This window comes from Lepidochelys kempii, chromosome 1 (genome assembly GCF_965140265.1).
Source record: "Lepidochelys kempii isolate rLepKem1 chromosome 1, rLepKem1.hap2, whole genome shotgun sequence".
NCBI classification, from domain to species: Eukaryota; Metazoa; Chordata; order Testudines; family Cheloniidae; genus Lepidochelys; species Lepidochelys kempii.
The window spans coordinates 326,137,957-326,165,478 of NC_133256.1; the positions used below are offsets into that span (position 1 = coordinate 326,137,957).

Below are 27,522 nucleotides of genomic sequence, written 5' to 3' on the forward strand. Positions count from 1 at the left end.
CAGAATTGGCTAGGCCAGCAGGTATTACTATTATTTTAAAAACATATTTTTGTTCTTTTACTAAATGAAAACTTCCTGCAAATTCTGCATGTAGCCCATTTACACAGTCCTATCACTCTTGGCATTTTTCTAATCTTATTCTCCCCTCCTCTCCCCTCTGATTGTTTGTTGGACCCACTTAGTGTGTCATGCCTTAATTTAGGCCCTGATTCTACAAGTACTTATGCACACATTTAACTTAAGTATATCAATAAACCCATTAAAGTCACTGTCGGATTTGTGCTGGAAATGGCCCAACTTGATGATCACTTTAGATAAGCTATTACCAGCAGGACAGTGGGGTGGGAGGAGGTATTGTTTCATGGTCTCTGTGTGTATATAATGTCTTCTGCAGTTTCCACGGTATGCATCCGATGAAGTGAGCTGTAGCTCACGAAAGCTCATGCTCAAATAAATTAGTTAGTCTCTAAGGTGCCACAAGTACTCAGTTTCTTTTTGCGAAGACAGACTAACACGGCTGTTACTCTGAAACCTGTCCTAAGACTAAAGGCTTTGGTGTGAGGGTTGTCTTTTACTGTGTGTATGTTATGGCAATCAGCAAAATAGGGTATACCATGCTAAAAGAGCACAATTGGGTCTGAGAGCTCTACCTTGTATAAATAATAATTGTAACAAATATTAGTTAGAATAAAGAAACGTGTAGAAATGGAGAGGTGTATACGCTTCTATGCACAATAATTAAGTGTGTTTATAGTTGAAAAATGATTGGAATAGAATTGGGTTTTATTTGTATTTTCACTTTATACTATCACATAGTATTATAGTAGAACAAACTATGCTGGGTAATTTGAAAGGAGTTTGATGTTTATTTGGATCAAAAAATGAGGATGTCTACTGTCCCCCCGCTTGGGTTAAATTCAAAATAGGAATTATATGTATTTCTGAGTAGAGTAGTATAAGAGAACTGGAGCTCTGCAAAAGCCCTGTATCCTCCCGCCATTTCCAGATGTTTTCTGTTTTTGTTTCTGTTGTCAATCATTTCATAAGTCGTGAGCATGCAATATAAAAAGTTTTGTGGTTCATTTGTTCCATGTTTCTGGTGTGTTTACCACCAGCAAAAGCAACTGAATTTATACAGGTCTGCCACGGGTATTACTCATAAAATGAGTGTAAACTGTAACATATACATGGCACTGTCTGGGATTCAAGTGTAGAGGAGGAACTTTCTAATATGGCAAAGCAATAGATGTAATTCCAAATGAAACTGACACTGGAGTTTGAGCCTTTTAACTTTGAAAAAGGATATATTTCATATTTTACAGTTATCCGTCTTAAAGACTGTTACGCTAAATACTAATTTAACGTGACGCCATCAAAAAAAAAAAGCATATTTAATGTGCTTTCAGCAAGATGGAGCCAAAGGGACATTGCTTAAAAGTCAAACTGTCCCCTACAGAAGCATCAGAAATTTATTCGGTTTTCTCCATTGTCTCAAGTGGATTAGATTTGGGAATAACTCATTTTTATATATTATTTACATAACACTGTAGGTTTATGTGGCAATTTACAGAGTTTACTAAAAGACTCATTCCCTGACCCCAGCAGCTTAAAAGGGTAATTTAAATAAATCTTGTTTATTCTCTGAGGAATATCTGATGGTTTTTGTTTATATTTTATCCCTCTTTTTTTCTTGATGACAAAGTGTGGCACCTGCTATACAGAGTGAAGGAACCATGCTTGTTGCCCGTTCCGCTGTTGAATAGGTCAGCTGGAGTGCTCTTTTTACCATGGCATATCCTCCCCCAGGAGACCAAAGGTAGCAACACTATGTAGTGCTTAGTCTCACTGGTGTAGTAAATTAGATTTCCAAATCTCTTCCTACGCCTGATTTTGGTGTGTTTATTGTTACGCTACTAGGCCAGTCATACAATACGATCTTAAAGGGACACAGCTTTTAAAAATCATGTTTCTAACAGCTCAGATTATTGCTTTTGTAAATAAAAAAAACAAATTTCCTTTTTTCTTTTAGTTTTTCTCTTATTCAGTTGACAGCACTTAGTGTACAGTCAGCTTCAATCTTTTCTGTTTGATCAGTTGCACTTCCTTCCTCCATGTTCTAGCATGATGGCGTCACTTTCATGCACTGATCTGGGGATTGCTCCTATGTATGTTTTACTCCAGGCCCTCTTTGAGAGTAACAGGAGCAAGAAAAGAGCAGTTGAAAATGAAAAGGGAGCATGCAGTCATTCTCACAGACGGGGAGTATTTGGCCAAAGCATACATGGTGGCTTTTCTCCAAAGGGTCTTTCCAGAAAGCAGAAACAAGTTAATTTTTTGAAAACTGGTTTAAAAGCAAAAATCAAGATATATCTTTCTGTTTCTAGACAGTCCCCATTGGTTTCTGGGTTTTTAAAATTTAGTTTAAAAAGACAGTGCCAACTTGATTTTTTTAAATATGTTCCTTTTTTTTCTTTTTACTGGCTTGGAAGTGCTCTCCTCCATGAGGGACCAGTAAGATCTTGCTCATCCCCCTCCCTCTCACAGTGTAAGGTAGAGCCAGTGCTAATACTTCACCAGAGATTACTGAAATATTTATTGTAAACTTGGGAAATGTGTTGGGCTATGGGGGTGAAATGCATTTTTATCCTGCTGCATCTTGGTCTCAACTGACTTGTGTGTTCATAACCTGGAGATGATTCTGGTTTTCAATAGAGATTACTTCGTATAGAAATGACGTTTTTGTTTTCTTGCTGAATGTCAGAAATAGTTTGTGAGATCATAGAAATTTAAAACCTACCCCAGAAAGAATTATGTAGATCATGCTTCCAAATGTGGACATTATATAACAATATCACTAACTTTTTTCCAGTCAGGAAATATTTTACTGCAGTTGCCCTCAAAATTATACACTATTTCTAATTGGCGTTTGTGTCTGAGGGACTTGACCCGTGGGAATTTTTTTTCCCCCAATATATAGAAAAGTGTTAATTCAACACTGGGGATGAAATATTAAGCTTTCAAAAGTGAGGTGATTGTAAAAGTTAAGGATGCGCTTCCTCAGTTTTAATTCATCACAATTTATTTTGCCTTGAGGGTTTCCACCATGCTATAGCTTCTGGGATACAGATAAATAAGTGATCTTTCAATTCCCAGCCCTAGATTTAAATACAAAGATGACACTCACGCTGAGCATGGTCAGATCATAGGTCCTCCAAGTAAAAGCTGAACTGTGCTAAAACAGAATTTATATCTGTGTGCAGTATTTAGGGTTAATGTATTTAAACAAAAATATATTTGTCTCGGACGCAGCAAGAAGAAAGACAAAATACCAGGAATGTGGCAGAGTCTGCTAGGGTGGGTGGGGAAGGGCGGTGGATTTAGCCGTGTCATGCTAATGGGCTCTCTTACACAATCAGAGAATCTATGTCCTTTGTACATCACTCAGAGTCCCTGGCTATGACTGCAGCCTGATGGTTGAGAACAAGCTGCATGGTTGCTCCGTGCTCATCAGAGTTGAGTTATTAAGAGGACATTCCTTTTACTGTTGTGTATACAAGAAACAATACCCCATTAAAAATGTTTATCTGTACTATTGCACTTGGTCACCACTATATACATTCCTTGTACACGTGTATGCACATGTGTCCATGTTTGTGCCGTATTTGTCTAAAGATCAAGACAATCACTAATAAATGTAAGGGCTTTTAGGAAATAAGGAAGAAGGGAAGGCAGTAAATCAACTGTCTCCTCTTCCCTGCTTCTTATTTTCCTCATTTCTTATGACTTTTCTTGATTATTAGACAAATCTGGCAGAAATGTGTAAGCAAAAATGGGAACTGTGTATGGAACACAGCAGGGTATCATGGGTTAGCACTTCAACAGAGTATGGCAGTTCGAGAGCCTGCTGTTAAACTAAAGAAAATGAGCAGGCAGTACTTCTCTTTAACCAAATAACTGACTAGACAACTTCAAGCCTCAGCATGGCTGTGAATAAAATAAAACCTGGACTCAGATCTCAATCAAAATAATGTTTTGTAATTAAAGCTATGGAGAAGCAGCTACTAATAAGCTCTGTAGCATTAATAGGTTTTTTAAAAAAGTTTTTCTTTGGGGAAAAATTGGTCTGAGCCATATTTTGTTGAATGGTCTAAACTAGATTTTAAAGTATTGTGATTAATTTTAGATATATAATTTGTGCTGTCGGTTTCCTGAAATATAAGTGTGTTGTCTTACTCAGAAGCTAAATGAAAAAGAAAAATTCCTTTCTAATTCAGAGCAGTAAATTTCTGTACCCCTGGTTTGGTTAGTAGGTAGAAAATTGCCAGGGATCTCCAAACATTCCTGGAACAAAGATGCTGTATGACTCTCCAGGTAGTTGCAAACCTTAATATCTTGCTGCTTTTTATTATTTTGTTGCTTGTGATTATATGCTGAAGGAGTCTTCAGTAGCCGTTCTTATATGCTGCTTATGATATAACTTGTTAACTGGAAAGCTGAATTCATTCAAACTTTACATTATACTAAGTCTTGTATGTGACTTTGCAAAAGTGAGATGATAAACACCTGTATTATCACATGTTAAACACTGATGATACTGTGTACTATACAGTGCACTTTAAATGAAGACAATCCCTATACCAAGGAGCCTCCAGTGACAAGAGTCCAATTGTACAGTTTCACTTTTCTAAACATTCAATGGTTTAGAAAAAGGATGTGATCTGTTTTTTTCATCCCTCTCCTAAAGATTATATTAATTTACAATAATTTCAAACAGATTTTCAGAAGAAAATCTTATGATATAATGGAAGGAAGGAGGCTAGGGGGCAGAACTTTAACACTGGTACAATCTATACGGAAGCACAGAAAATTAATCCGTTTCAGTGGTAAACATTCTGTCAAGATTATTAATCCTAAAAGTTGACCTACCTTGAAAGTCTTCCCTTGTTTAGTTTTAGTTTCTTGGCTCCAGTTATTTTTTAAACAAATTTTGCATAGGCACAACATAAATAAGCCAATATATGAACATTACGACAGGGGATTGGGGTTTTTTTTGTACCAGTTTTTGTGAGGGGCGCACAGTATATTGGATTTTTAATTAAGTATTATGGTATAGTAGTGCCAGAATATGGTATATGATTGATCTTTTCAAAGGTAACATCAGTCAGGTTAAAAATAAAGAGCTTTCAAAGCAAATGAATGTTTAGGCTAGCAATCTTGACAATAGCGCGTAACTGCTTCAGTGCAATATGTTCATTATATACATTCATAAATAGAGCACATATATTGTGGCCCTCTGAGTAGAACACTAAATACTCTTTCATACTGTGGTATCACCTGAGACTGCATCAGGTGTAGCGTGGAGGAGGTTTCATATACTGATTAACTACTGATTACTTTTTTTTATTTTCTCCTTGTGTTACTTATACATTTTTAAAACGTTTGCAACATTAAGACTATCAATGAAAAAAATAGTTATTTCAAAGTTAAAATAAAGTTTTCAATATTCTGTTCAATATACAATACACAGTATCTAAAAGTGGTCAATAAAAAAAGTGTTTAAAAAACAACCCCCCTCCATTTGGAAATTAGTTTATTTTTCTTAATGGAAGACGCATCATTTATTAGTCCGGGAACAAGTTCACACTGTTTTTACATCAAGCAGTTCCAGCTGAAGCTTGTTAGTGATTGCCTTCCAGATTTAAAAAAAAAAAAAAATCCACACTGTAGTACACGAACTCCTATTGTTTGGAGATAAATAATCTGCTCATCCCCTCTGCAGATGAGAACAAAGAACATAATAGTACATCTGGTTTATCTGTTAATAGAGCAAAGATTAATTAAGCAAGTACTGCACAACCTCTTAACTTCTGTATCTAAATCCAGCTTGTATATGTGACAGATTTAATGTATCTTTTAACTATTTAGTGTCTGTGTACATAATTCTATTCCAAAATGCTCTCCGTTTCATAAAAATAAATTTGGGGACAGTGTTAGGATAGGTAGTAAAAAGAAAAGGAGTACTTGTGGCACCTTAGAGACTAACCGATTTATTAGAGCATAAGCTTTCGTGAGCTACAGCTCACTTCCTCAGATGCATATCGTGGAAACTGCGATATGCATCTGAGGAAGTGAGCTGTAGCTCACGAAAGCTTATGCTCTAATAAATTGGTTAGTCTCTAAGGTGCCACAAGTACTCCTTTTCTTTTTGCGAATACAGACTAACACGGCTGTTACTCTGAAACCTGTCAGGATAGGTAGTGATATTTGTGCTTGGATTAGGTAGAATCAGAGGGTTTAGTGGTAGATTTTATAGCTATAAATCTGTATTCCTCTCTGTTATATTCCCCATAAGGCCCTATGGATTTGTAAGCATCGCTGTCTGCCATGATGCAAAGACACAAAATATGATCCAGTATTCCTGGTGTAAGATTCAGATATAGTGTTAGATTCTTTTCCTGTTTGGTCCATGCCCCTTCCTGCTCTCTTGTTACTGCTCCCCACTCCTATTCTGTACATATATACCACTGAGATACTTGAGTGCCTTTGTTGCATCATATTTAAAATTAGTTTGTAGTTTATCTGTATTGGGAGGCACCTAGAACAATTTTGGGTGCTGTCAAAAATGAAATACCAATGTGTATATGGACAACTTATTTTAGCACAAAGGGGTAACAAAATGGAATGTTAAAGAATGTATTTTATCATGTGACTAAATATTTGTAGAGAGATGTATTTCTGCTTTGTCAAGTACAGTTCTAGTCACTGATTTTTTTACTTGACCCCCCCCCCCTTCCTCCAAAGACCCTTTGCTGCTTTCTATTCATTTAATTGGGAACAGCGGGCTTTGACACAGCATCGTGGACAAAAGAAGCAGCTGCAGTACAGTTAATTTGGAAGGCAGGATTTTAAAATATGAAGCCTATTGACAAAAGAATGCCCCTTCATAGATGGTGAATAGTAAGAATTGGAATAATGTACCTGTTCTTCTTGTAGGGAAATTAACAAATATATTATTTTGAGGAATGGACTTCGGAAGATCTGGAGCTGGAAATTAGAGTAAATTTTCACTCTGAAAAGTTTATATACTTGGTAAACAGAAGTAGAAGATGACAATTATTGTAGCTTGTTTAAAAATATAACATTGTGACAGAATGAGGCTAAGAAAAATACAACTTTCTGGTTTCCCATGACAACCTAAAACTTGATCCAAGAAAGTGAAGCTTAATGGTCTTGTCCTGAATGCAGCAAGGTGCTGATGTTCCATTAAAAGTCCTGCAATACCTGGGTAGCATGTCTGACCAGAGGATGATTATTATTTATTATTTTCAGGGTTGAAAACTGTGCAGAAAGTCTCACGGTACATAGATGCTGTACAAGGACCCTCATCTAAGATCTTGTAGTCTAATTTCACTTATGTAACAAAGGGGCAACAAAACATTGGGATAGAGATGGAGAGGAGAAATCAGGAGGACTCTGCAATACAGTTATATGGTGACTTAAAAGGATGGGCATAGCATAGTTCAGTAATCTAAAAACTGCCCTCCACAAATCTCAGGTTTCCTGTGAAAGCCATTGAAGGACCAGAGAAATCAATGACTTGCACTCCTGACCATCCCCCCCCTCTTGTGAATTCATCCTGTGGACTGACTTAACCAGTTGTGCTGCACAGTGTAATTTGGGAAGGGACACACTGAGTGGTGTTGCACTGCTGGCTGGCCAGTGTCAGCCCTCCCTTTTAGGAAGGCTGCTGTTGGTTAACCCAGCAACAAGCACTGGAACTCTGGCAGTTGAGAAGAGTGTGTTGCTGGCAAAGACCTTACTTCTGTGGGAATCCCTGGGAGAAAGATGAGCCATAGCTTTGCTGCTTTTAGGTCAAAGTACAAGCCTTATGTCTTTGCGTAGGCCTTCTCTCAATAATGGTAGCAGCAGAAAAGCCTGGCAGCGTCTCCTGAAAGACAATACTGAAAGTGATCCCACTACAGGAAAACATAGTATGAGGAAAGGGTGCAGAGACGGGTCCCTTAGTTAAACTGAAATGTTATCTGTGTAAATGGGGCATACATATAACTGGTGCACTAGAAATGCAGAGATGAATAAAAGGCCAGGCATTTCTCAATAACTGAAAGTTTAGAGTGTAAAAAATATATAACTTTTTTTATTCATAACTAATTATTTTTAGGCACAGTTAGCAGCTTAAATAAAAACTGAAATGTTTTAATACAACTTTTGATCATATGGACAGAATGCAAATGCAATCTGTCTGATTTGGAGATTTGTCATGAACATCTGATGGGGCAACCTTGAATATTTGAATGAAGATAATCTCAGTTGCCCTGCTGCTATCCACATGTAGAACACTAATAGCAGATTAATAGCAATAATTCAGTGTTTAATTTTTAAATATTCCACTTTTGTTTTGTTTATTAGTATTTGTTCTTGCAATATAATTCTAAATACAAATGGTATGTATGGATGTTGTTGTATATGCAGACATTTCTAGCAAGTTGTGATGGTAGATTATTATAACAGTGTAAATTCAATATTAAAAGATATTTATATATCTGAAGAGAGAAGTAATTTTAGTTATTGTAATCAATTTAATGCAAATAAAATGTACGTATTAAATTCATGATTATGTAATGTACATATTTTATAAATTTTTCTTTCTAATAATCAAATGATCAGACTCAGTATCCTGTGAAACAAGATGTCAGCTTCTTCAAGCGGCAGTGAATTCAAATTCTGATGAATTTGGCTCTAATGGGAGGGATGGTAGCAGGGGCATTGATTATAATTGATACACTAGAGATGTAAAAGCCAAGTTGATCTTGTTTAGTGATTGGATAGTGGTGAGTATAATTCAGGGTACCTGTGACCTAGATAAAATGGACATGTTGGTATACTGCTACCTAGGTATCAGAGCAAGAAGCATGAAAAAGAATGGCGAAGGATAACTTGGAGAATAATGGTGACGCTTTACTTATTATAACTTATATTGAAAACAAAAAGATTGACTGAAGGATTGCTGAAAGGACATGGGCAGAAAACTGAAGACTCTGGTTACAAAATGATCTTTTTCAGCCTTTCCTTTATTCATAAGTACTTGGCTCTGGAAAACTGTTTGCAACACCTATTTTCTAGCCTGACATGGTTTCTAACGGATGCATAATGCTGATGGTATAGAGAGAAGCTTTGTAATAATTTGTGTGAATGTAATGCTTCTGAAAGATGCTAGATTGACCACTCAGGAGATTGACATAATCTTTTTATTTATGGAATGCATACAGCATCACAGAGTAATCTCCTCTACATTGTATTTTTCTAGTGTCTAGAAGAATCATCAGGTGAATTCAACCTCCATGCCCATTCAACTTTTGGCTTCTCCTGAGACAGATAATGTGGTTGTCAGTTAGTGACAAATGAGTTGTTGTTGAATGTGATCTGGGCGCTTACACGCTACAAACTACTTTTGAGGCTATCAGAGTAATTTCATAAAACACATTAAGCTGCCATCAGAAATAGGAACTTTTGGTCATACCAGACTCATCTGTCTAAACAAATGTGACTTATAAATGTAAGGTTTTGTATACCACTACCAGTTCCCCAAGCTATTTGCTCCACTAGTCAAAAGCTTAACAGTTGCAATTTGGCAACGAATTGTGTAGCACATTATCTAGGAGACTATGGTCATACCATAATATAGTGGCTGATAGAAAACCAGGAAATACATGGGAAAAGTTAACATATACAAACCAAAAGGTCTGGACAATATTCATGCTAATACCTGGAGCCAGATTATGATCTTATTCACGTCGACTAGTGCTTTACACCAGAAGTATCTCATTTTAAATCAAATTGCAACTCTTTTGGAGTAGGGTACTACTTAGGGGCTGATACTGACTTCAGTGGGGCCAGGATTTCAGCCAGTGTGAGTAAAGCTATTAGGATTTTTTATAGTATTCAGCACCATAGTATCAAAGATTGTTTAGCTGATCTCTTAAGAATGTACTGAACATTAGCAGTCACTTAGAAACATTCATGGATTACTGGGACTTCAGCAAAAAAATATTAAAAAAAAAAAAAACAAATGTGGTGAGTTTCAAAATGAAAAGTGATCATTGCAATTAATATCCAATTAATTTGTCTTCATTCCCTAGTAAAACTGTGAATCACATTTTTAAAAATATAAACCAAGTGCTAAGCACCCATCTTCTGGAAACCAAATTCCTTTAATGTGTGTCAAATTGAACAAACAAAAATCAAGGCATCCAAAATGACTAGTCACTTCAGAAATTTGTGGCCATAGAGAATAATAGCAACCAGATATATAAACAGCATGGATTTGTAGAGAACTCACACTAGTATGATTTTTTTCATAAATTATAATAAAACACTATTTAATACAGGTTATTCTGTCCCTTCCTTGTGTGTGCATGTGTTTTTTGGCGGGAATGGAAAGGGATAGCTTTGCTTTTGTTTTCTTATCAATATTACCTATTGCTGTGCAACTAATGAAGGCCAAAGCTGATAAATTCAGCAAGATTTTGTAGAGGAAAATAACCTGAAATAGAGCTATTAGTAAGAAATACCTGGAAAGTGGTTATAATGAAAAAAAACCTAGAGATGAAAAGCAGCAAGAATTGGGGACTAGAGGGGACTGACTCTAATCAGAAGAAAGAGTAAAGGAAATGTGCATGCATACTTATTAATGTGTGCTTGGTGATGTACAGCCCAAGAGAGATGATTTCCCCACCCCCCAAATTTTGGCAAAATAGCTACAGAGCTGCAATATAACTGTCTGCAAGTATTTGAAGGCTGTAAATACCAGAAAAAGAATAATTTAGAAGTAATTAAACAAAAAATTAGAGGAAAATAGCTTTTAATACCATGAACAAGCTTCAGTCAGTGGTATCTTAAACTATTTAGAGGTCTCCCATGAGGTTTAGTGGAAGACTCCACTTCTTGAATCATTTAAAATGACACTGGACAAAGCACACACAAATATACTTTTACTAAAGCGTTCTGCATTGGGGGGGAGGAGAAAGAAGATGACTTAGATACTTTCCATCTCTAATTTTTATGATCACACAGTATAAATTGACAAAATAAGCCTCATAGTTTAGTAGGAAGGCATAATTTATGTAAATTCTCTTCAGAATAGGCATTAACCTTGATCCTTATTTCAATTCTGCATTAAGTCTTGCCTTTGATACAGTAATCTTAATTAAAAGTGAATATTTCATGATTTAATTCCATCCTCTCACCACAAGAACAATACTCTCTCCTCTAAATTACAAGTAAAAATGCCATCTGTAGAAAATAGTATTGCAAATTTCAAATTATAGGTTTGCATAAGGTGATATATATTAATAAAAATATCAAAACTTAGGGTTTTTTAACTGAAAAACTAACTCTTGTCTTTAAGATTTAATTTTTAAGGTTTAGGTTTAAAATTAGAAATATTTTTCCTTAATTTGACCTCTTTTATATATACTGAAACAGAGAGAAAATGTTTGTTCTACTAGTAACTCTCGTACTTTCAGTGAGAAGTACCACATTGATTAAGAAGTTTTTTTTTGCACTAGTGTTGACATAAACATATGATCGTGTTTGGGTTTTTTTAAACAGTCTGTGCCATCTGAGTATTACTTTCCATTTCATGCACTCTTGAGAGTGAGAGAAGGTGGTCTTTTCAGCTTCATTTTATCTTTTTAAGGAGTTTGTGGAATGGCAGGTCAGGGATTTGGAAAGAAGAAAATGAGCGCCGAAGAGTTTGCACTTTGCTCCTGTATTTTCCTCCTTTGATTTTGATTTTGTTTCAGAACTCTCACATTAGTCTTAATAAACTAGCACTATTCTGAATAGTATTGATACTGGTTGTGTAAATGGTGCACAAAGAAAGATATCTTCTTGTCATAAGGGACTGTGCAATTGAAGTCACTACTAAACAAATACAGCTGTATTATTTCAAAACCCACAAATTCAACACTTGGCAAGAGGGGCAAAGACAACTGGGGAAGAGACATTTTGTTCAAGCTTCTAAAAGCAATTTGCAAGTAATCCAGAAATTACATACACAGAATTATTTGGCAGAATAATTTGTAAACCTTCTAAAATCTTATTTTTCCAATTATACTGTTAGGAAAGTTGTTAATATGTAACAACATCTAAATAAGCATTGTACTGATACACAAATGAGAGAGTGAACAAACTGTCTGGGTGGCAAAAATATTCAGTCTTGACCATTACAGATATGTGCACTAAGAAAGGTTTAGGGGATAGGATCTGCTATTTAGAAGTGACTAACAGAATTAAAAACACACAAACTTTTGATTATACAACTCAGTTGTAACCCTGTCAGCGGTCAAGGAAACAATCAAACTACTGGAAGTATGCCTGGTATTTCAAAGGATTCAGTTCCACACTAGAGCTGACGATGGTATTCATAGAATCACAGAACAATTTCTGTAGAAATAAAGTTGTGATTAAAATGTAATGCCTTGATTGGGATGAGTTTTATTTTGCCTCTTTATTAAGTAGCTGATTTGATTGAGCTTTTGAACTCTGTGTATAAAAGCCCTGGAGCCTTTGGATATTTGAGGAGTTTGGACTAACCAATATCAATTATTTTGGCCTTCCCTCCAACTAGCAACTAGATTTCTTATTTATTTAAGAATTTTCTGATCACTTTCAGGACCTGAGAGGTTAATACCTCCTGACCTCATTTATCTATTGGTCAGATTCAAATATTGAGCTACAGCTATGATTGCTTAAGTGGTCACCCTTAAAAACATGTCATTTACTATTACCATTATTTCTACAGTTAACTATATTTAAGATTGGTAGAATGATTTTTTTTAATAATGTCAAATAATATCAGTGTTTGTTTTTATCAATTTAAATGTTCACTGTTGTAGGAAGTTTTTTGGGGGGTAGATACTGACCCTACACTTTGAGATTCAAAAAGTTAAAGATTCATAAATCGTTAAAGCACAAATTGTCAACATCATATGCCTAAATATCCTTACATCAACAAATCATACATGTTTCTACTATTCATTCAGTAGTCAATTTAAAACAAACCTAGTTTAAAAGCTGCCTGTATCACTAGAATTTGCCTATAAAGTCTTCCGTTCCCACAGTTAGGAGTTTTGAGAAATAAAAATTTATAATATATCAGGCTTTTTTTAGAAGTACTGGAATGTGTAATCTTTTGCTAGAGCCAGCAGATTATTCCAGTTTTCAAAAGCTCTCCAAATTTTGAGCTTATGGCCTTATAATAGTACAGAATGTTGAGCTGCCCAAGTCGGTCCTCGGAGAGGCACATGCAGTGTTTGTCTTGAACTTTTTTGAACAGGCTGAATGATCTTTCCACAAACATTAAAGTTACTTGCTCTGTGAGAATATGTAATGCCATGCTGGACATGACAGGCAATGACTGGATTTTACTTCTGCAGTATTCATGTGCTGTTACACTGTCATGACAGGGCACTTCACATGCCATGTACAAGTCAAAATTGTGCTTGACTTCTTACACTGTGCCAGGGAAAATGCACAGAGTATATTCCTAGTCACTAAAATTGTGTGACATCTGGGCCTTGACAAATGGATCAAACACTTCACAGTTGGAAAAAGTGATCCTGATCCAGTGTCTCTTGGATACATTGCAGGATATGGGTGCCTTTAGGTAATTTTGAAATTCTGATGCAAAAGCATTCATTGCTGATTAAAGGAATTGCGTTTTGAAGCCCATTGACTTGAGTTCCACTTCTTTTTTAGGTTTCATCTAAATCAGCAATAACTTGTAAACATCGCAGTTAAACAGTGTATCAATGCGGTATATCAGGGTGCATTTGTGTCCATTTGCAAATGAAACCCTGTGGATTTGTCACAAAAATACATGAAGAAAATATAGTTTGCAGTACAGTTCTCACTGGTTTCCATCGTTCTCAACCATCTGGCAAAGTTTCCTTGCCTTCTTTGAGGTGACTGCATCCTCTTCAGTTGGAGAGTCTGTCACAGTCCCAATATGCATGATTGAATTTTCTGCCTTGAAACAGGAAACACAGCGTAAGAGTGCGCACGCAAACCTGATGGGCTCACATTGTTGATCACACAGTCTTTAACACCCCCCCCCCCTTGTCCTTGGCAAGTTTAAATATTTCTGGAAAATATACCACAAATTTGGTCACATCATGGAACTCGTTAGTTTTGATTGCAATGAACAATAGCTACATTCAATCGATGAGCAATATGTGGAACATGCAGCACATGTGGATACATTTCTTTTGAGCCCTTTACTAAGCATTGCATATACATCACAGAATCACAGCTAGTTGCCATACTTAAAATCTGAATACCTTGCCAGTCCAGCCAGGAATCAGTTGGCTATTCTGTTGTTTTGCCTGTAGCTCCAGGCCTCATGAGCCACATCCATTTTGGTTTACACAACAGTATACATGTAACCTATTCACAAGAAAGCACGAGCCTTATCACATCTAGAACTTCCAAGGCCAAGTATGGGGGAAGTATGTTAGGAAAGGGAGGTGAGCATTAGCTAGGTCTTGAGTTTGTACTTAACCTAAAACTTTTTCTTTTCTTTTTATGTTGCTAATACTAGAAGGTATTGAAAGGGGAGAGAATGGCTATCTCTGGAAGAACCCACGGGCCTACAGCTGGGGTCTGCAGGGTTTGAGACAGGCACTGCTTCCTTGTTACCATGAGGGGCGTAGGCAGGGTTGCCCCCAAGAGGCTATACATTGCAGGAAGTCCTGCCCTAAGGGGACATGAGCAATAGCCCTCAATCATTCCCTGATTGGCTGGCACTCCTGTAGCCCATAGGATGGTTTAGATGAACAAATACATAGAAGCTAGGTTTTGAGCTAAAGTTAGCAAGTGTAGAAGAGTATGACAAATTGAAGTTGCTAGTGTGGGAAAGTTGGAGATACAGTGTTGTGGGAAAGTTAGAGTTAGCCAGGATATGACCCAGGGTTATGTTACCATTACATTTTGGATATAACTGGTTTGAACAAGGTTTTTAATGTGTGTTTTAAGAATTGTGAATGTTTTATTAAAATTAGGGCTGACAAGCAATTAATCGCACTATTAATAATAGAATACCATGAATTTAAATATTTTTGGATGTTTTCTACATTTTCAAATATATTGACTTCAGTTACTACACAGAATACGAAGTTTACAGTGCTCAGTTTGCAAATATTCGTAATCAAAAATAAATATAGTGTAAAAAAAAAAGTATTTTTCAATCCCCCCATTTCATGTACTGTAGTGGAATCTCTTTATGATAAAAGTTTAATTTAAAAATGTAAAATTTATGTAAAAAGAACAAACACACTTGCATTCAAAAACAAAATAATGTAAAACTTTAGAGCCTACAAGTCCACTCAGTCCTATCTCTTATGCAGCCAATTGCTCAGACAAACAAGTTTGTTTACATTTGCAGGAGATAATGCTGCCTGCTTATTATTTACAATGTTACCTGAATGTGAGAACAGGCATTCCCATGGCACTGTTGTAGCCAGCGTCACAAGATATTTACATACCAGATGCCCTAAAGATTCATATGTCCCTTCATGCTTCAACCACCATTCCAGAGGACATGCGTCCATGCTGATCACAGGTTCTGCTCAATAACAATTCAAAACAGTGTGGACCAAAGCATGTTCATTTTCATCATCTGAGTCAGATGCCACCAGCAGAAGGTTGATTTTCTTTTTTGGTGGTTCAGGTTCTGTGTTGCTCTTTTAAGACTTCTGACGCCTCGTCCCTCTCAGATTTTGTAATGCACTTCAGATTCTTCAACCTTGGGTCGAGTGCTGTAGTTATCTTTAGAGATCTCACATTGGTACCTTCTTTGAGTGTGGTCAGATCTGCTGTGAAAGTGTTCTTAAAGCGACGATGTGTAGGTCATCATCCGAGACTACTATAACATGAAATATATGGCAGAATGTGGGTAAAACAGAGCAGGCGACATGCAATTCTCCCCCAAAGAGTTCAGTCACAAATTTAATTAACGCATTATTTTTTTAATGAGCATCATCCGCATGGAAGCATGTCTCTGGAATGATGGCCTAGGCATGAAGGGGCGTACAAATATTTAGCATATCTGGCACATAAATACCTTGTAATGCCAGCTACAAAAGTGCCATGCGAACCTCTGTTCTCACTTTCAGGTGCCATTGTAAATAATAAGCAGTAAAGAATACGTGAGGCAGCCATGTGGAGTTCGGTACACACCTTTTCCTCTCACTGTGCTCTAGTACATTGTTTCTGCGACAGATGCCTCATTCGGCACAGCGGTCCTCCGTTCCACGGTTCTGCCATCTTCCTCGCACCCTCCTGCTATCTAGGTACTGTTTGTCAATCATCCTTAGTGGAATACAATATGGGCCGTCACTTGAGGAGGAGGAGATGGGGTTACTTACCTGTAACTGGAGGTTCTTTAAGATGTGTGGTCCCTATCTGTATTCCACTGAGGGTTGTGTGCAGAGCCAGAGGTTTTCAAAGTAGTATGGCTCGGTGGTCCGTGCACATGCCCTTTATTGCCTCAGGCGAAACCATGGGGGAATACAAGGGCGCATGTGCGGACTGCCAAGCAGTACTACTTTCAAAAGCTCTGGCACATGCGCATAACCCTCAGATAGGGACCACACATCTTGAAGAACCTTCAGTTACAAGTAGCTAACCTCCTCTTCCAGTGTTCCTAATGTATACCATTGCAAAGTGTGCTTCAGAAAGAACTCTGTGTCAGAGCAGGACACTTACGCACTGTTTAGAGAACCCAGTCTCCATAAAATACTGAATTCAGAGTTAAGACTCATACAGAGCCCATAATATGTGCATAAACTGTACTTAACTAAAGAATTCCACTGAAACCCTCCACAAACCGGTCAAACTCTTCTTTGCCAAGACAAAAATGGATAAAAATAAGTTTGTTTTTAGGCTCAGCTCTTTTGAAGTTACAGTGAGCCAAAAAAGTTGGGAAAATCTTTTTCCAAGTGAAATCACCTTTTTTTTTTTTATTATTTTTATTTAAACCCTTATCTCAAATGCCTTGTCTAATTATCCTCAGACTGACCATTAGGGTTTTTTTTTCTTCTGGAAGTAGAATGTATGTGTAATTTCAGGCAGATACATTTGGTGCAAGTACAATTAAATGGGGGTCAAAATTGGGCTTACAGTTGGAAGCTAGTTTTATTTTTAACTAGCTTTGTCTCCACAATAGATATATGGAAATGTTTTTCATAACTCTCTGATTTTTGAGTTTCAACCAGCGTATTATCCAGAGAGCGCTTTTGTCTGTTTCAGGATTGATCGCCTCCAAATGGACAAAAGTTAGGCATCCATGCAGATTCTTTTGGATCAGTTAACTGATTAATACCACTGACTAGAGTTTACAACTCTAATGTTGTCGTAGATGTGCTGTTTAGTCATTATATATTTGAATACTTGGTTGCATAAATTAATGGTTTCTCACCAGCAGCTTGGAAAAGGGATCTGGTCTGTGAATATGGTGTCTGATGATTTAAGCTGTAAGCAGGGAAGCTAACCTTCAAGAATTTCTGCAACCAGCCGAAAAGCAGCATTTAGGACGATAAATTACTTCTTGAAACGAGTCTCTTTAAGATCTTAAGCTTTGTATGCGTGTTTTGTTTTATTTGCTTAGTAATCTGTTTTGTTGTGTTTGCTGTCCCTTATAATCACTTAAAATTTACCTTTTATAGTTAAACTTACTACTTGTTTATAATATAACCCAGTTTATGCAATTCATATCTGGGGTGGGAGGCAAGAAGCTGTGCATATCTCTTTCCGCATTGAGGGGGAGGGTGAATTTTTATGAGCTTGTGCTATTTAGTCTTTTCTATATAGTGCGAGACAATATTATTTTGGTTTACTCCCCAAAGGGGGTGTGCACTTGAGTGCTGGACAATTTCCTAGTTGAATTTTCCCATAGAGAGCTGCTTGCAGACTCTGTGTGATTCTACAGCTGGTGTGTCCCCACCCGTGTGTGTGTGCGCTGCCAGAGGCCAGAGAGCCTGATTCAGCAAAACAGGGAGAGGGAGCCCAGGCTAGTGGAGCAGGTGGGTTCAGTGAAACCCAAGCACATCAGGTGGCATCCTGGACTTGGGGGGTCCAACCTGTCATGCTCTGTGTCTTGTCTTGTTCCAGGCCCCTCAAGTTCTGTTGGCTGCAATACTTTCATGGCTCGCTCACAGTGCAGCAGAAGCCTAGGTTACCACATCTTTGCAGACCGTTCCAAGAGGAATTGTGTCTGTGATGAACTGCTGGTTGAAGTTCTGGACAGGGCCAACAAGCAGGCCTAGTACCAAAGACTTATAGCTGGAGGAAAGGCATAGCAAGAGGCCAGCAGGAAGGCTCAGGCTGGCTGTGCACCTTGAGGACTGGGCTGCAGCATGGGAGCAGGTATTTACTTTGCAGTTCCTGGAATAGGCGTGTTAGCTAGGGTAGGATGACAGAGCTCAGCAGAAAGAACTGTTTGAGTGGCTCCTATCACTAGTGGCTGCAAAAGTACTGGCTCCTGCTCCACCCACACCACAGCTTGATTCCCTTTGGTGGTAATCTGCATTGAAGTCCAGGAACAGCTTGGACAACTCCATGGCTGGATGGCCCGTGCAGTCGGGCCATGTGACTGAGTGGGCAGGGCAATTGTACCCCATGCAGTCCTCCATATTTATTCCCTCCCCCATGAATGCCTCCACCCCTCACCCCTGGTACCAAATGCACAGCAAATATAGAAGGGAGGAAAGGAGAAGGGGGGGGAGCAGAGAACAAGCAACAATAGGGGGCTTCTGTCTTATACTTGGTTTCATTGTGCAGTTTTTGTAAAGGTTTTCTCGTTACTGGTGTTTTGGTATGATAATGGCACATGGTAAGTGGTCAGGTTATTCATAAGTATGTTGCATGGCAGTCAATCCCCCCTCCTTCCCCACACACACACTTTCAGCACATTCATAAAGGTACTATTTTCCATTGGCCCTTGCAAGTTCATAATGTGAGAGCACACCTTACTTCTGTTGCCTGGGTGCCTCGAGCTCCAGCTGTGGTAGGTGCACTTTCTGGCTGAGTACCGATTTAGCAGTCCATCACTGTCATAGTTCCCGTCAAAGGGTAATAGCTCACCTTTGGCTTCACAAAGACCGTGAAGAGCACAGCAAGCCACAATAATGTGCACCACATGGATGACACTGGAATCTAAATGTCTGTAGATATCTCCAACCGGATTTAAATATGCCAAACGCACTTTCAACAACCTGCTGAGTATAATTAAACCTTCTTTTTCCAGGTCTCTGATATCAGTGCAGTTTCATAGGCCAAGGCAAAGGAGGGTACACAGGGTCCCCCCAGAATAACCATGGGAGACAGTAACTCCCTTTATGACAATGTCATTTGGTGGAGTAGTGTCCTAGCCTGTCCATGAATATAGACTCCTGATCAGCATCATGAACTTTTCCAATGCAGCCCACTTTGACATTCATAAATTGGCCTCTAGTCCACAAAGGCCTGTATAACAATGGAGTATTACTCTTTGTGGCTTATATTCTCATGTGCTCTTTGAGGAGGGCAAAGTATGGATATGAGTTCATAAGCAGCCCCAGTGTAGTTTGTAAACCCTGTTATCTCAAATCCAGTAATTACTTCAGGAATAACTTTTATGCCTGCCATCTTGGGGTAAACCACATGCCTGATCGATCCAGAAACCTCCACCACCACTTTACCTACAGTTGAATTTCCAGCACCAAACTGCTTGGCAACAAACCTGTAGCATTATGGGGTAGCCAGCTTCCAAAAGAGTGTAGCAACCCACTTCTGGACCAGCAAGGTTGGCCTTGTGTGTGTTTTTATGCTGGAGAGTCAGTGCAAGCTGCTCACAAAGCTCCAGAAATGTAGCTTTCTTCATGCAAAAGTTCTGCACTCCCTGCTGGTCATCCCAGGTTTGCAAGATAATGCCCCACCAGTCTAGGCTTGTGGCTGTGCTCCAGAACTCCTAGCTGCAGCTATACTGAGAGTTGTGAGCAGTATCAGCCAGTTTGAGTCTGATATGTCTATCTCCTTCTCCTGCTCCATTAACTCTGTCAGGTGCCTTTGGTGGGTTAAAAAAATACTGCCACAATGTGCTCCATTGTCTCACGGAAGCTCAGCTCGTTTTCTGAAACGGCAAAAGCAGAAGCAAGATAAGTTCTTCAAATGATGCCTTCTCCATGCTGCTGGCTCAGGTTACTGGGAGTGCACAGACCAAAATGACAGCCCAGAAGAAGGTGTAGGCAGACTGTTCAAACTTCCTGTAACGAGCAGGGTGGAGACTGTGCTGCACTGTGATGAAGGGCCTAGAATGGATACATTTCAGGAGGGCACTAGGTAGTCTGGGACATGGTTAGTTGGACTCAGGTCTGTGTACTGCAGTATGGATGCCAGAGCCCCCAGATTCAAGCCTGGCTTAGAAAATTTTTAACCTAAAGTTGACAATCAGTGTAGACACTCATGCCCTGGGTTCTCTAACCTGGAGTCCGCTGACTTGAATCCCACTAACCTTGGGCTTACATTGTAGAGTAGACATACCCTTTGTCACGAGCCATGATGGGAGTAGTGTTTCTGTGTGTGGGACTAGTGACACTGCTCTTAGAATACTGCTTTCAGTTTTGGACTTCTTAACATTAGAAAGACATCAACAAAGAGGAGGGAATTTAGAGGAGAGCAACAAAAGGAGGTGGATGGAGTAATTTAGGTAGAGGAAAGAATAAAAGAAAATACATATAGCTTGGTCATGCAGTGCTTTAACTATGGGGATATGACTGCATATACGTATTTGAAGGATATAAACAATTTGGAAAGAGAGAATAGGGCACAGAAGAAGGTATAATAAAAAATAATGGGATGCAATTAACCAGAGAGTTGTAGGCCAAATACTAGAAAAGAATTCCACATTTTGTTAAACTAGGAAATGATCTCCCAGGTTAAGTGGTGGAGTCAATTAAGATGTGACAGTGTTGTTAGGTGATATTCATATTACCCAACTTAGTGTCTTCCAGGGTAAATGTTAAGAACCTGGGGCAAAGCAACATAGAAGAACAGACATCTGACATTGAAGTTGAAAAGTAAATGCCATTTTTTGGTATTATACTGTAATATTCTGACTTGCCTTCATTCAGAACAATAGCCTTTCCTTTTTAAAAGAACTTATGAAAACTAAATTTTCATCTGTTATAATTACAATACTAACTTTCTAAAATATTATCCTAGTTTAAAAAAAATTGTATTATAGGATTGTTACTCATTATTAAGATAAGATTATGTCACGGAGATCACGGATTCCGTGACTCCCGGAGATCTCGGTGACATTTTCCACCTCCGCCCTGGGGTGGCAGGGCCAGAACTGTCAGGGGGCGGGGGCAGCTCTCAGTGCCATGGAGATCCCATACAGCTCTCAGCCACCAGCCCCGGAGCTCGAAACCACTGCAGGCTGTGGGGAGACCCCAGAACTCCCAGGCCTCACAGGCAGCAGGTGCTGCCCCACCCCCTCCCTGCAGCAGGGCTAGGGTTCTCAGCCCCACCCCGCCTTGGAGTTCAGTCATTCCCTGTCAGCCCCCTCCCCATTATTTTTAGTAAAAGTCACAGACAGGTCACAGGCTTCCATGAATATTTGTTTATTGCCTGCGACCTGTCCGTGACTTTTACTAAAAATAACCATGACAAAATCTTAACCTTACTCATTGTTCAAATAATTTTTAGAAGGAAGTGCTTCTTCTGGTTTTACAAAGGCTGACATACTTTACATACTCTGGGACTGCTTCTGACTGAATCATTTTGAACAGCTTTTTATGCTAGCATAATTTGTACTGGGGTCATTGAATTTAACTCCATGAGACTAATTCTGCACAGTCATTTTGCTGGAAATGTGTTTTCTAAATGACATCTGGTTTTCAAACTGCCTTTCGTTATACAGTAGTGGCTTTAACATCTATATGAATGTAACTACCAGAAGCAGTGGGTTTTGAGCAAGTGCAGCCAACAATGTTATATTTTTTGCTCTAAAAAAAGCTATGTATTTTCATTAGGCTGCAAAACGTTAGCATTTATGATTCAGAAAGAGAGCAGTAAGAAGGCACTTACCCAAGTATGTCATACCCTAATTGGAGAATGACCGTCCTTAATTTTTCAATAGGTTTTGGTTTCAAAACCATAAAACAGATGAAAGTTGTGGTTGAAAGTAAGCCAAACTAAAGAGTTATTATTAGTACTCCCTTTCTGGGCCGGGTAATTGAGAATTGTAGATTCCAGAGATGGAAAATATCTATTAGATCATCTAGATGCATAGATTCCAAGACCAGAAGGGACCATTGTGATCATCTAGGCCAGGGGTCTGCAACCTATGGCACGCGTGCCGATGTTTAATGGCACGCTGCTGCCTGCCGGGTCCCAGCCGCCGGCCCCGCTCAGCCCGCTGTCGAACCCAGGCCGGCAGCGGGCTGAGCGGGGCCGGTGGCTGGGACCCCAGCAGGCAGCAGCATGCCATTAAAAATCCTGCCCACCCCGGCCCGCTCTTCGCCCGCCTGCCCTCCCTCCCTCTCGCCGATCAGCTTTTGGCCCTTGCACGGAAGGGTGAGATGCGGAGCTGGTGCACGCTCGCTGCTCCGGGGAGGAGACGGAGAAGAGGTGGGGAAGTGGGGTGAAATCAGGGCATATCCCCTCCAGCCCCCTGCTGTGAGCCGCTCTGGGCAGGGGGCTGGGAGCACCCCCATGACCCTAGCCCACGACCCTAGCCCACACCCCCAGCCCTCTGCCCTGACTCCTGCACCCCCCACATTCCCACCCCCACCCTGCCAGTCTGGGGTTCTGGCTGCCGGCCCCTTGCCAGCTGGGGTCCCGGCCGCAGGTCCCGCTCAGCCTGCTACCAGGCTAGGTGAACGGAACCCCAGGCTGGCAGTGGGCTGAGCGGGCCAGCGGCGTAAGATCAGCATTTTAATTTTGAAAACCTTGTTTACTTTACATACGACAGTAGTTTAGTTATATAATATGTAGACCTATAGAGAGAGACCTTCTAAAAAACGTTAAAATGTATTATTGGCACACAAAACCTTAAATTAAAGTGAATAAATGAAAACTCGGCACACCACTTCTGAAAGGTTGCCAACCCCTGATCTAGTCTAATCTCCTGTATAACACAGGCCATATATCTTGGTCAAAATAATTTCTAGATCGTATATTTTAGAAAAACATCCAATCTGGGTTTAAAATTTGTCCATGATGGAGAATCCACCGTGATTGCTAGTAAATTGTTCCAATAATTAATTACTCTCACAATAGACAATTACCCTCATTTCCTGTCTGAATTTGTTTAACTTCGGCTTCCAGCCATTGGAACATGTTATATCTTTCTCTGCTACATTGAAGAACACATAAATAAATATTTGTTCTTCATGTAGATACCCATAGGCTGTAATCCAGTCCCCCTTAACCTTCTCTCTGGTAAGCTAAATAAGCTAAATTGAGCTCCTTGAATCTATCACTATAAGGCATGTTTTCTACTTCTTTAATCATTCTCATGACTCTTCTGTGAACCCTCTCCAATTTATCAACATCTTTCTTGAATTGTGGGCACCAGAACTGGACACAGTGTTCCAGTGGCAGTTGCCCCAGTGCCAAATATAGAAGTCGAATAACATCTCTACTTGAGATTCCCCTGTTTATGCATCCCAGGATTGCATTAGCTCTTTTGGCCACAGCGTGTCACAGGGAGCTCGTGTTCAGTTGGTTACTTACCATGACCCCCACATTTTTTTCAGAGTCACTGCTTCCCAGGATAGTCTATCATCCTGTAAGTGTGGCCTATATTCTTTGTTCCTAGATGTGTACATTGACATTTAGCTGTATTAAAACAAATATTGTTTGCTTGAGCCCAGCTTACCAAGCGATCCAGATCGCTCTGAATCAGTTACCTCTCCTCTCCAAATTTTTGTATCATATGTAAACTTCATCATTGATGATTTTGATTTCATCCTGGTCATTGATAAAAATGTTAACTAGCATAGGACCAAGAACCAGTTTCTGTGGGACCCTAATGGAAGCACATGCACTCAATGATAATTCCTTGTTGACAGTTACATTTTGAGACCTATTTGCTAGCCAGTTTTTAATCCATTAATGTGTGCCATGTTAATTTTATATTGTTTTATATAGTTTTTTAATCAAAATGTGTGGTACAATTTTCAGAAGTTTTAAGTATATTACATCAACTTGTTACTATTATCAGTCAAACTTGTAATCTCTTCAAATAACGTATCAGGTTACTTTGACAAGATCTATTTTCCATAAACCCATATTGATTGGCATTAATTATATTACCCTCCAATTCTGTATTAATAGAGTCCCATATCAGCATCTCTGTTATCTTGTCCAGGATAGATGTCTGGCTGACAGGCCTATAATTACCTAGGTCATCTTATTTACCCTTTTTAAAAATTGGCACAATATTATCCAGACCTGCTGATTTAAAAATGTCTAACATTAGTAACTTCTCTGTAACATCCTCCAGAGATACTAGTGGAATGGATTCAGAGTAACAGCCGTGTTCGTCTGTATTCGCAAAAAGAAAAGGAGTACTTGTGGCACCTTAGAGACTAACCAATTTATTTGAGCATAAGCTTTCGTGAGCTACAGCTCACTTCATCAGATGCATACTGTGGAAAATACAGAAGATGTTTTTATACACACAGATCATGAAAAAATGGGTGTTTATCAGTACAAAAGGTTTTCTCTCCCCCCACCCCACTCTCCTGTTGGTAATAGCTTATCTAAAGTGATCACTCTCCTTACAATGTGTATGATAATCAAGGTGGGCCATTTCCAGCACAAATCCAGGGTTTAACAAGAACGTCTGAGGAACAGTGCAGGGGGGGAAGGAAAAACAAGGGGAAATAAGTTACTTTTTATAATGAATCAACCATTCCCAGTCTCTATTCAAGCCTAAGTTAATTGTATCCAATTTGCAAATTAATTCCAATTCAGCAGTCTCTTTGGAGTCTGTTTTCGAAGTTTTTTTGTTGAAGTATAGTCACTTTGAGATCAGAAATCGCGTGACCAGAGAGATTGAAGTGTTCTCCGACTGATTTATGAATGTTATAATTCTTGACATCTGATTTGTGTCCATTTATTCTTTTACGTAGAGACTGTCCAGTTTGACCAATGTACATGGCAGAGGGGCATTGCTGGCACATGATGGCATATATCACATTGGTAGATGTGCAGGTGAACGAGCCTCTGATAGTGTGGCTGATGTGATTAGGCCCTGTGATGGTGTCCCCTGAATAGATATGTGGGCACAGTTGGCAACGGGCTTTGTTGCAAGGATAGGTTCCTGGGTTAGTGATTCTGTTGTGTGGTATGTGGTTGCTGGTGAGTATTCGCTTCAGGTTAGGGGGCTGTCTGTAGGCAAGGACTGGCCTGTCTCCCAAGATTTGTGAGAGTGTTGGGTCGTCCTTCAGGATAGGTTGTAGATCCTTAACAATGCGTTGGAGGGGTTTTAGTTGGGGGCTGAAGGTGGCGGCTAGTGGCGTTCTGTTGTTTTCTTTGTTAGGCCTGTCCTGTAGTAGGTGACTTCTGGGAACTCTTCTGGCTCTATCAATCTGTTTCTTCACTTCCGCAGGTGGGTATTGTAGTTGTAAGAATGCTTGATAGAGATCTTGTAGGTGTTTGTCTCTGTCTGAGGGGTTGGAGCAAATGCAGTTGTATCGCAGAGCTTGGCTGTAGACAGTGGATCGTGTGGTGTGGTCAGGGTGAAAGCTGGAGGCATGTAGGTAGGAATAGCGGTCAGTAGGTTTCCAGTATAGGGTGGTGTTTATGTGACCATCGTTTATTAGCTCTGTAGTGTCCAGGAAGTGGATCTCTTGTGTGGACTGGACCAGGCTGAGGTTGATGGTGGGATGGAAATTGTTGAAATCATGGTGGAATTCCTCAAGGGCTTCTTTTTCATGGGTCCAGATGATGAAGATGTCCTCAATATAGCGCAAGTAGTGTAGGGGTGTTAGGGGACGAGAGCTGAGGAAGCGTTGTTCTAAGTCAGCCATAAAAATGTTGGCATACTGGGGGTGGGGAGAAAACCTGGATTTGTGCTGGAAATGGCCCACCTTGATTATCATACACATTGTAAGGAGAGTGATTACTTTGGATAAGCCAGTAGGAGAGTGGGGTGGGGAGAGAGAAAACCTTTTGTAGTGATAAACACCCATTTTTTCATGGTCTGTGTGTATAAAAACATCTTCTGTATTTTCCACAGTATGCATCACCTATTCGACATTGGTGAGGCCTCATCTGGAGTACTGCCTATTCGACATTGGTGAGGCCTCATCTGGAGTACTGTGTCCAGTTTTGGGCCCCACACTTCAAGAAGGATGTGGATAAATTGGAGAGAGTCCAGCGAAGGGCAACAAAAATGATTAGGGGACTGGAACACATGAGTTATGAGGAGAGGCTGAGGGAGCTGGGATTGTTTAGCCTGCAGAAGAGAAGAATGAGGGGGGATTTGATAGCTGCTTTCAACTACCTGAAAGGGGGTTCCAAAGAGGATGGCTCTAGACTGTTCTCAATGGTATCAGATGACAGAACGAGGAGTAATGGTCTCAAGTTGCAGTGGGGGAGGTTTAGATTGGATATTAGGAAAAACTTTTTCACTAAGAGGGTGGTGAAACACTGGAATGCGTTACCTAGGGAGGTGGTAGAATCTCCTTCCTTAGAGGTTTTTAAGGTCAGGCTTGACAAAGCCCTGGCTGGGATGATTTAACTGGGAATTGGTCCTGCTTTGAGCAGGGGGTTGGACTAGATGACCTTCTGGGGTCCCTTCCAACCCTGATATTCTATGATTCTGTGATTCGTCCGATGAAGTGAGCTGTAGCTCACGAAAGCTTATCTTCAAATAAATTGGTTAGTCTCTAAGGTGCCACAAGTACTCCTTTTCTTTTAGTGGAATGGAAACAGTGTTATCACCATATGATGAGACTATATCAACTGTTTTTCCCCCAAATACAGAACAGAAATATTTAACTTCTGCCTTTTCCGCATTATTATTAACTGTTCTATCACTTCCATCTGGTAATGGTCCAATATTATGGTCAGGATTCTTTATGTTCCTAATGTAGTTAAAAAACTCCTTTTTATTGTCCCTAACACTGCTGGCCCTAGAGTTCCTCTTGTGTCCCTTTGCTTCCCTTATCAATTTCTGCAGTTCCTAACTTCTGATTTATATTAATTACCATCAACTTTCCCTTTTGTCCATTTGTTATCTATCATTTTTAAAAAAAGTTTTTATTGTTCCCTTCACTTCTCTAAACAAGGTCAGCTTTTTATGGGATTGTGGCTTTTGGGGCATCTTTTAAGGTGCTCTTCAGTGTTTCCCAATTATCATTTACATTTTTCTGATTAAATTCTTCGTCCCAGCTGATTTGGTTTAATGGTTTTCAGGTTTTAAAATTGGCTCTATTAAAGCACCAA

General features: G+C 39.4%; 1 protein-coding gene across 6 annotated transcripts in view; it reads left to right on the forward strand.

The window, feature by feature from the left end:
- The window catches only part of ORC5 (origin recognition complex subunit 5), a 120,610-nt gene that overhangs the window by 61,514 nt on the left and 31,574 nt on the right, over positions 1-27,522 (forward strand). Inside the window, exon 14 of one of the 6 annotated variants that reach the window (XM_073328527.1) lies at positions 1,703-6,003. The exons of the other annotated variants lie outside the window; for them this stretch is intronic. Within the exon in view, the coding sequence (XP_073184628.1) occupies positions 1,703-1,726 (24 nt within the window). The 3' untranslated portion in view covers positions 1,727-6,003. Of the gene's footprint in view, positions 1-1,702; positions 6,004-27,522 lie in introns of those variants that run through there. 6 annotated transcript variants of the gene reach the window in all.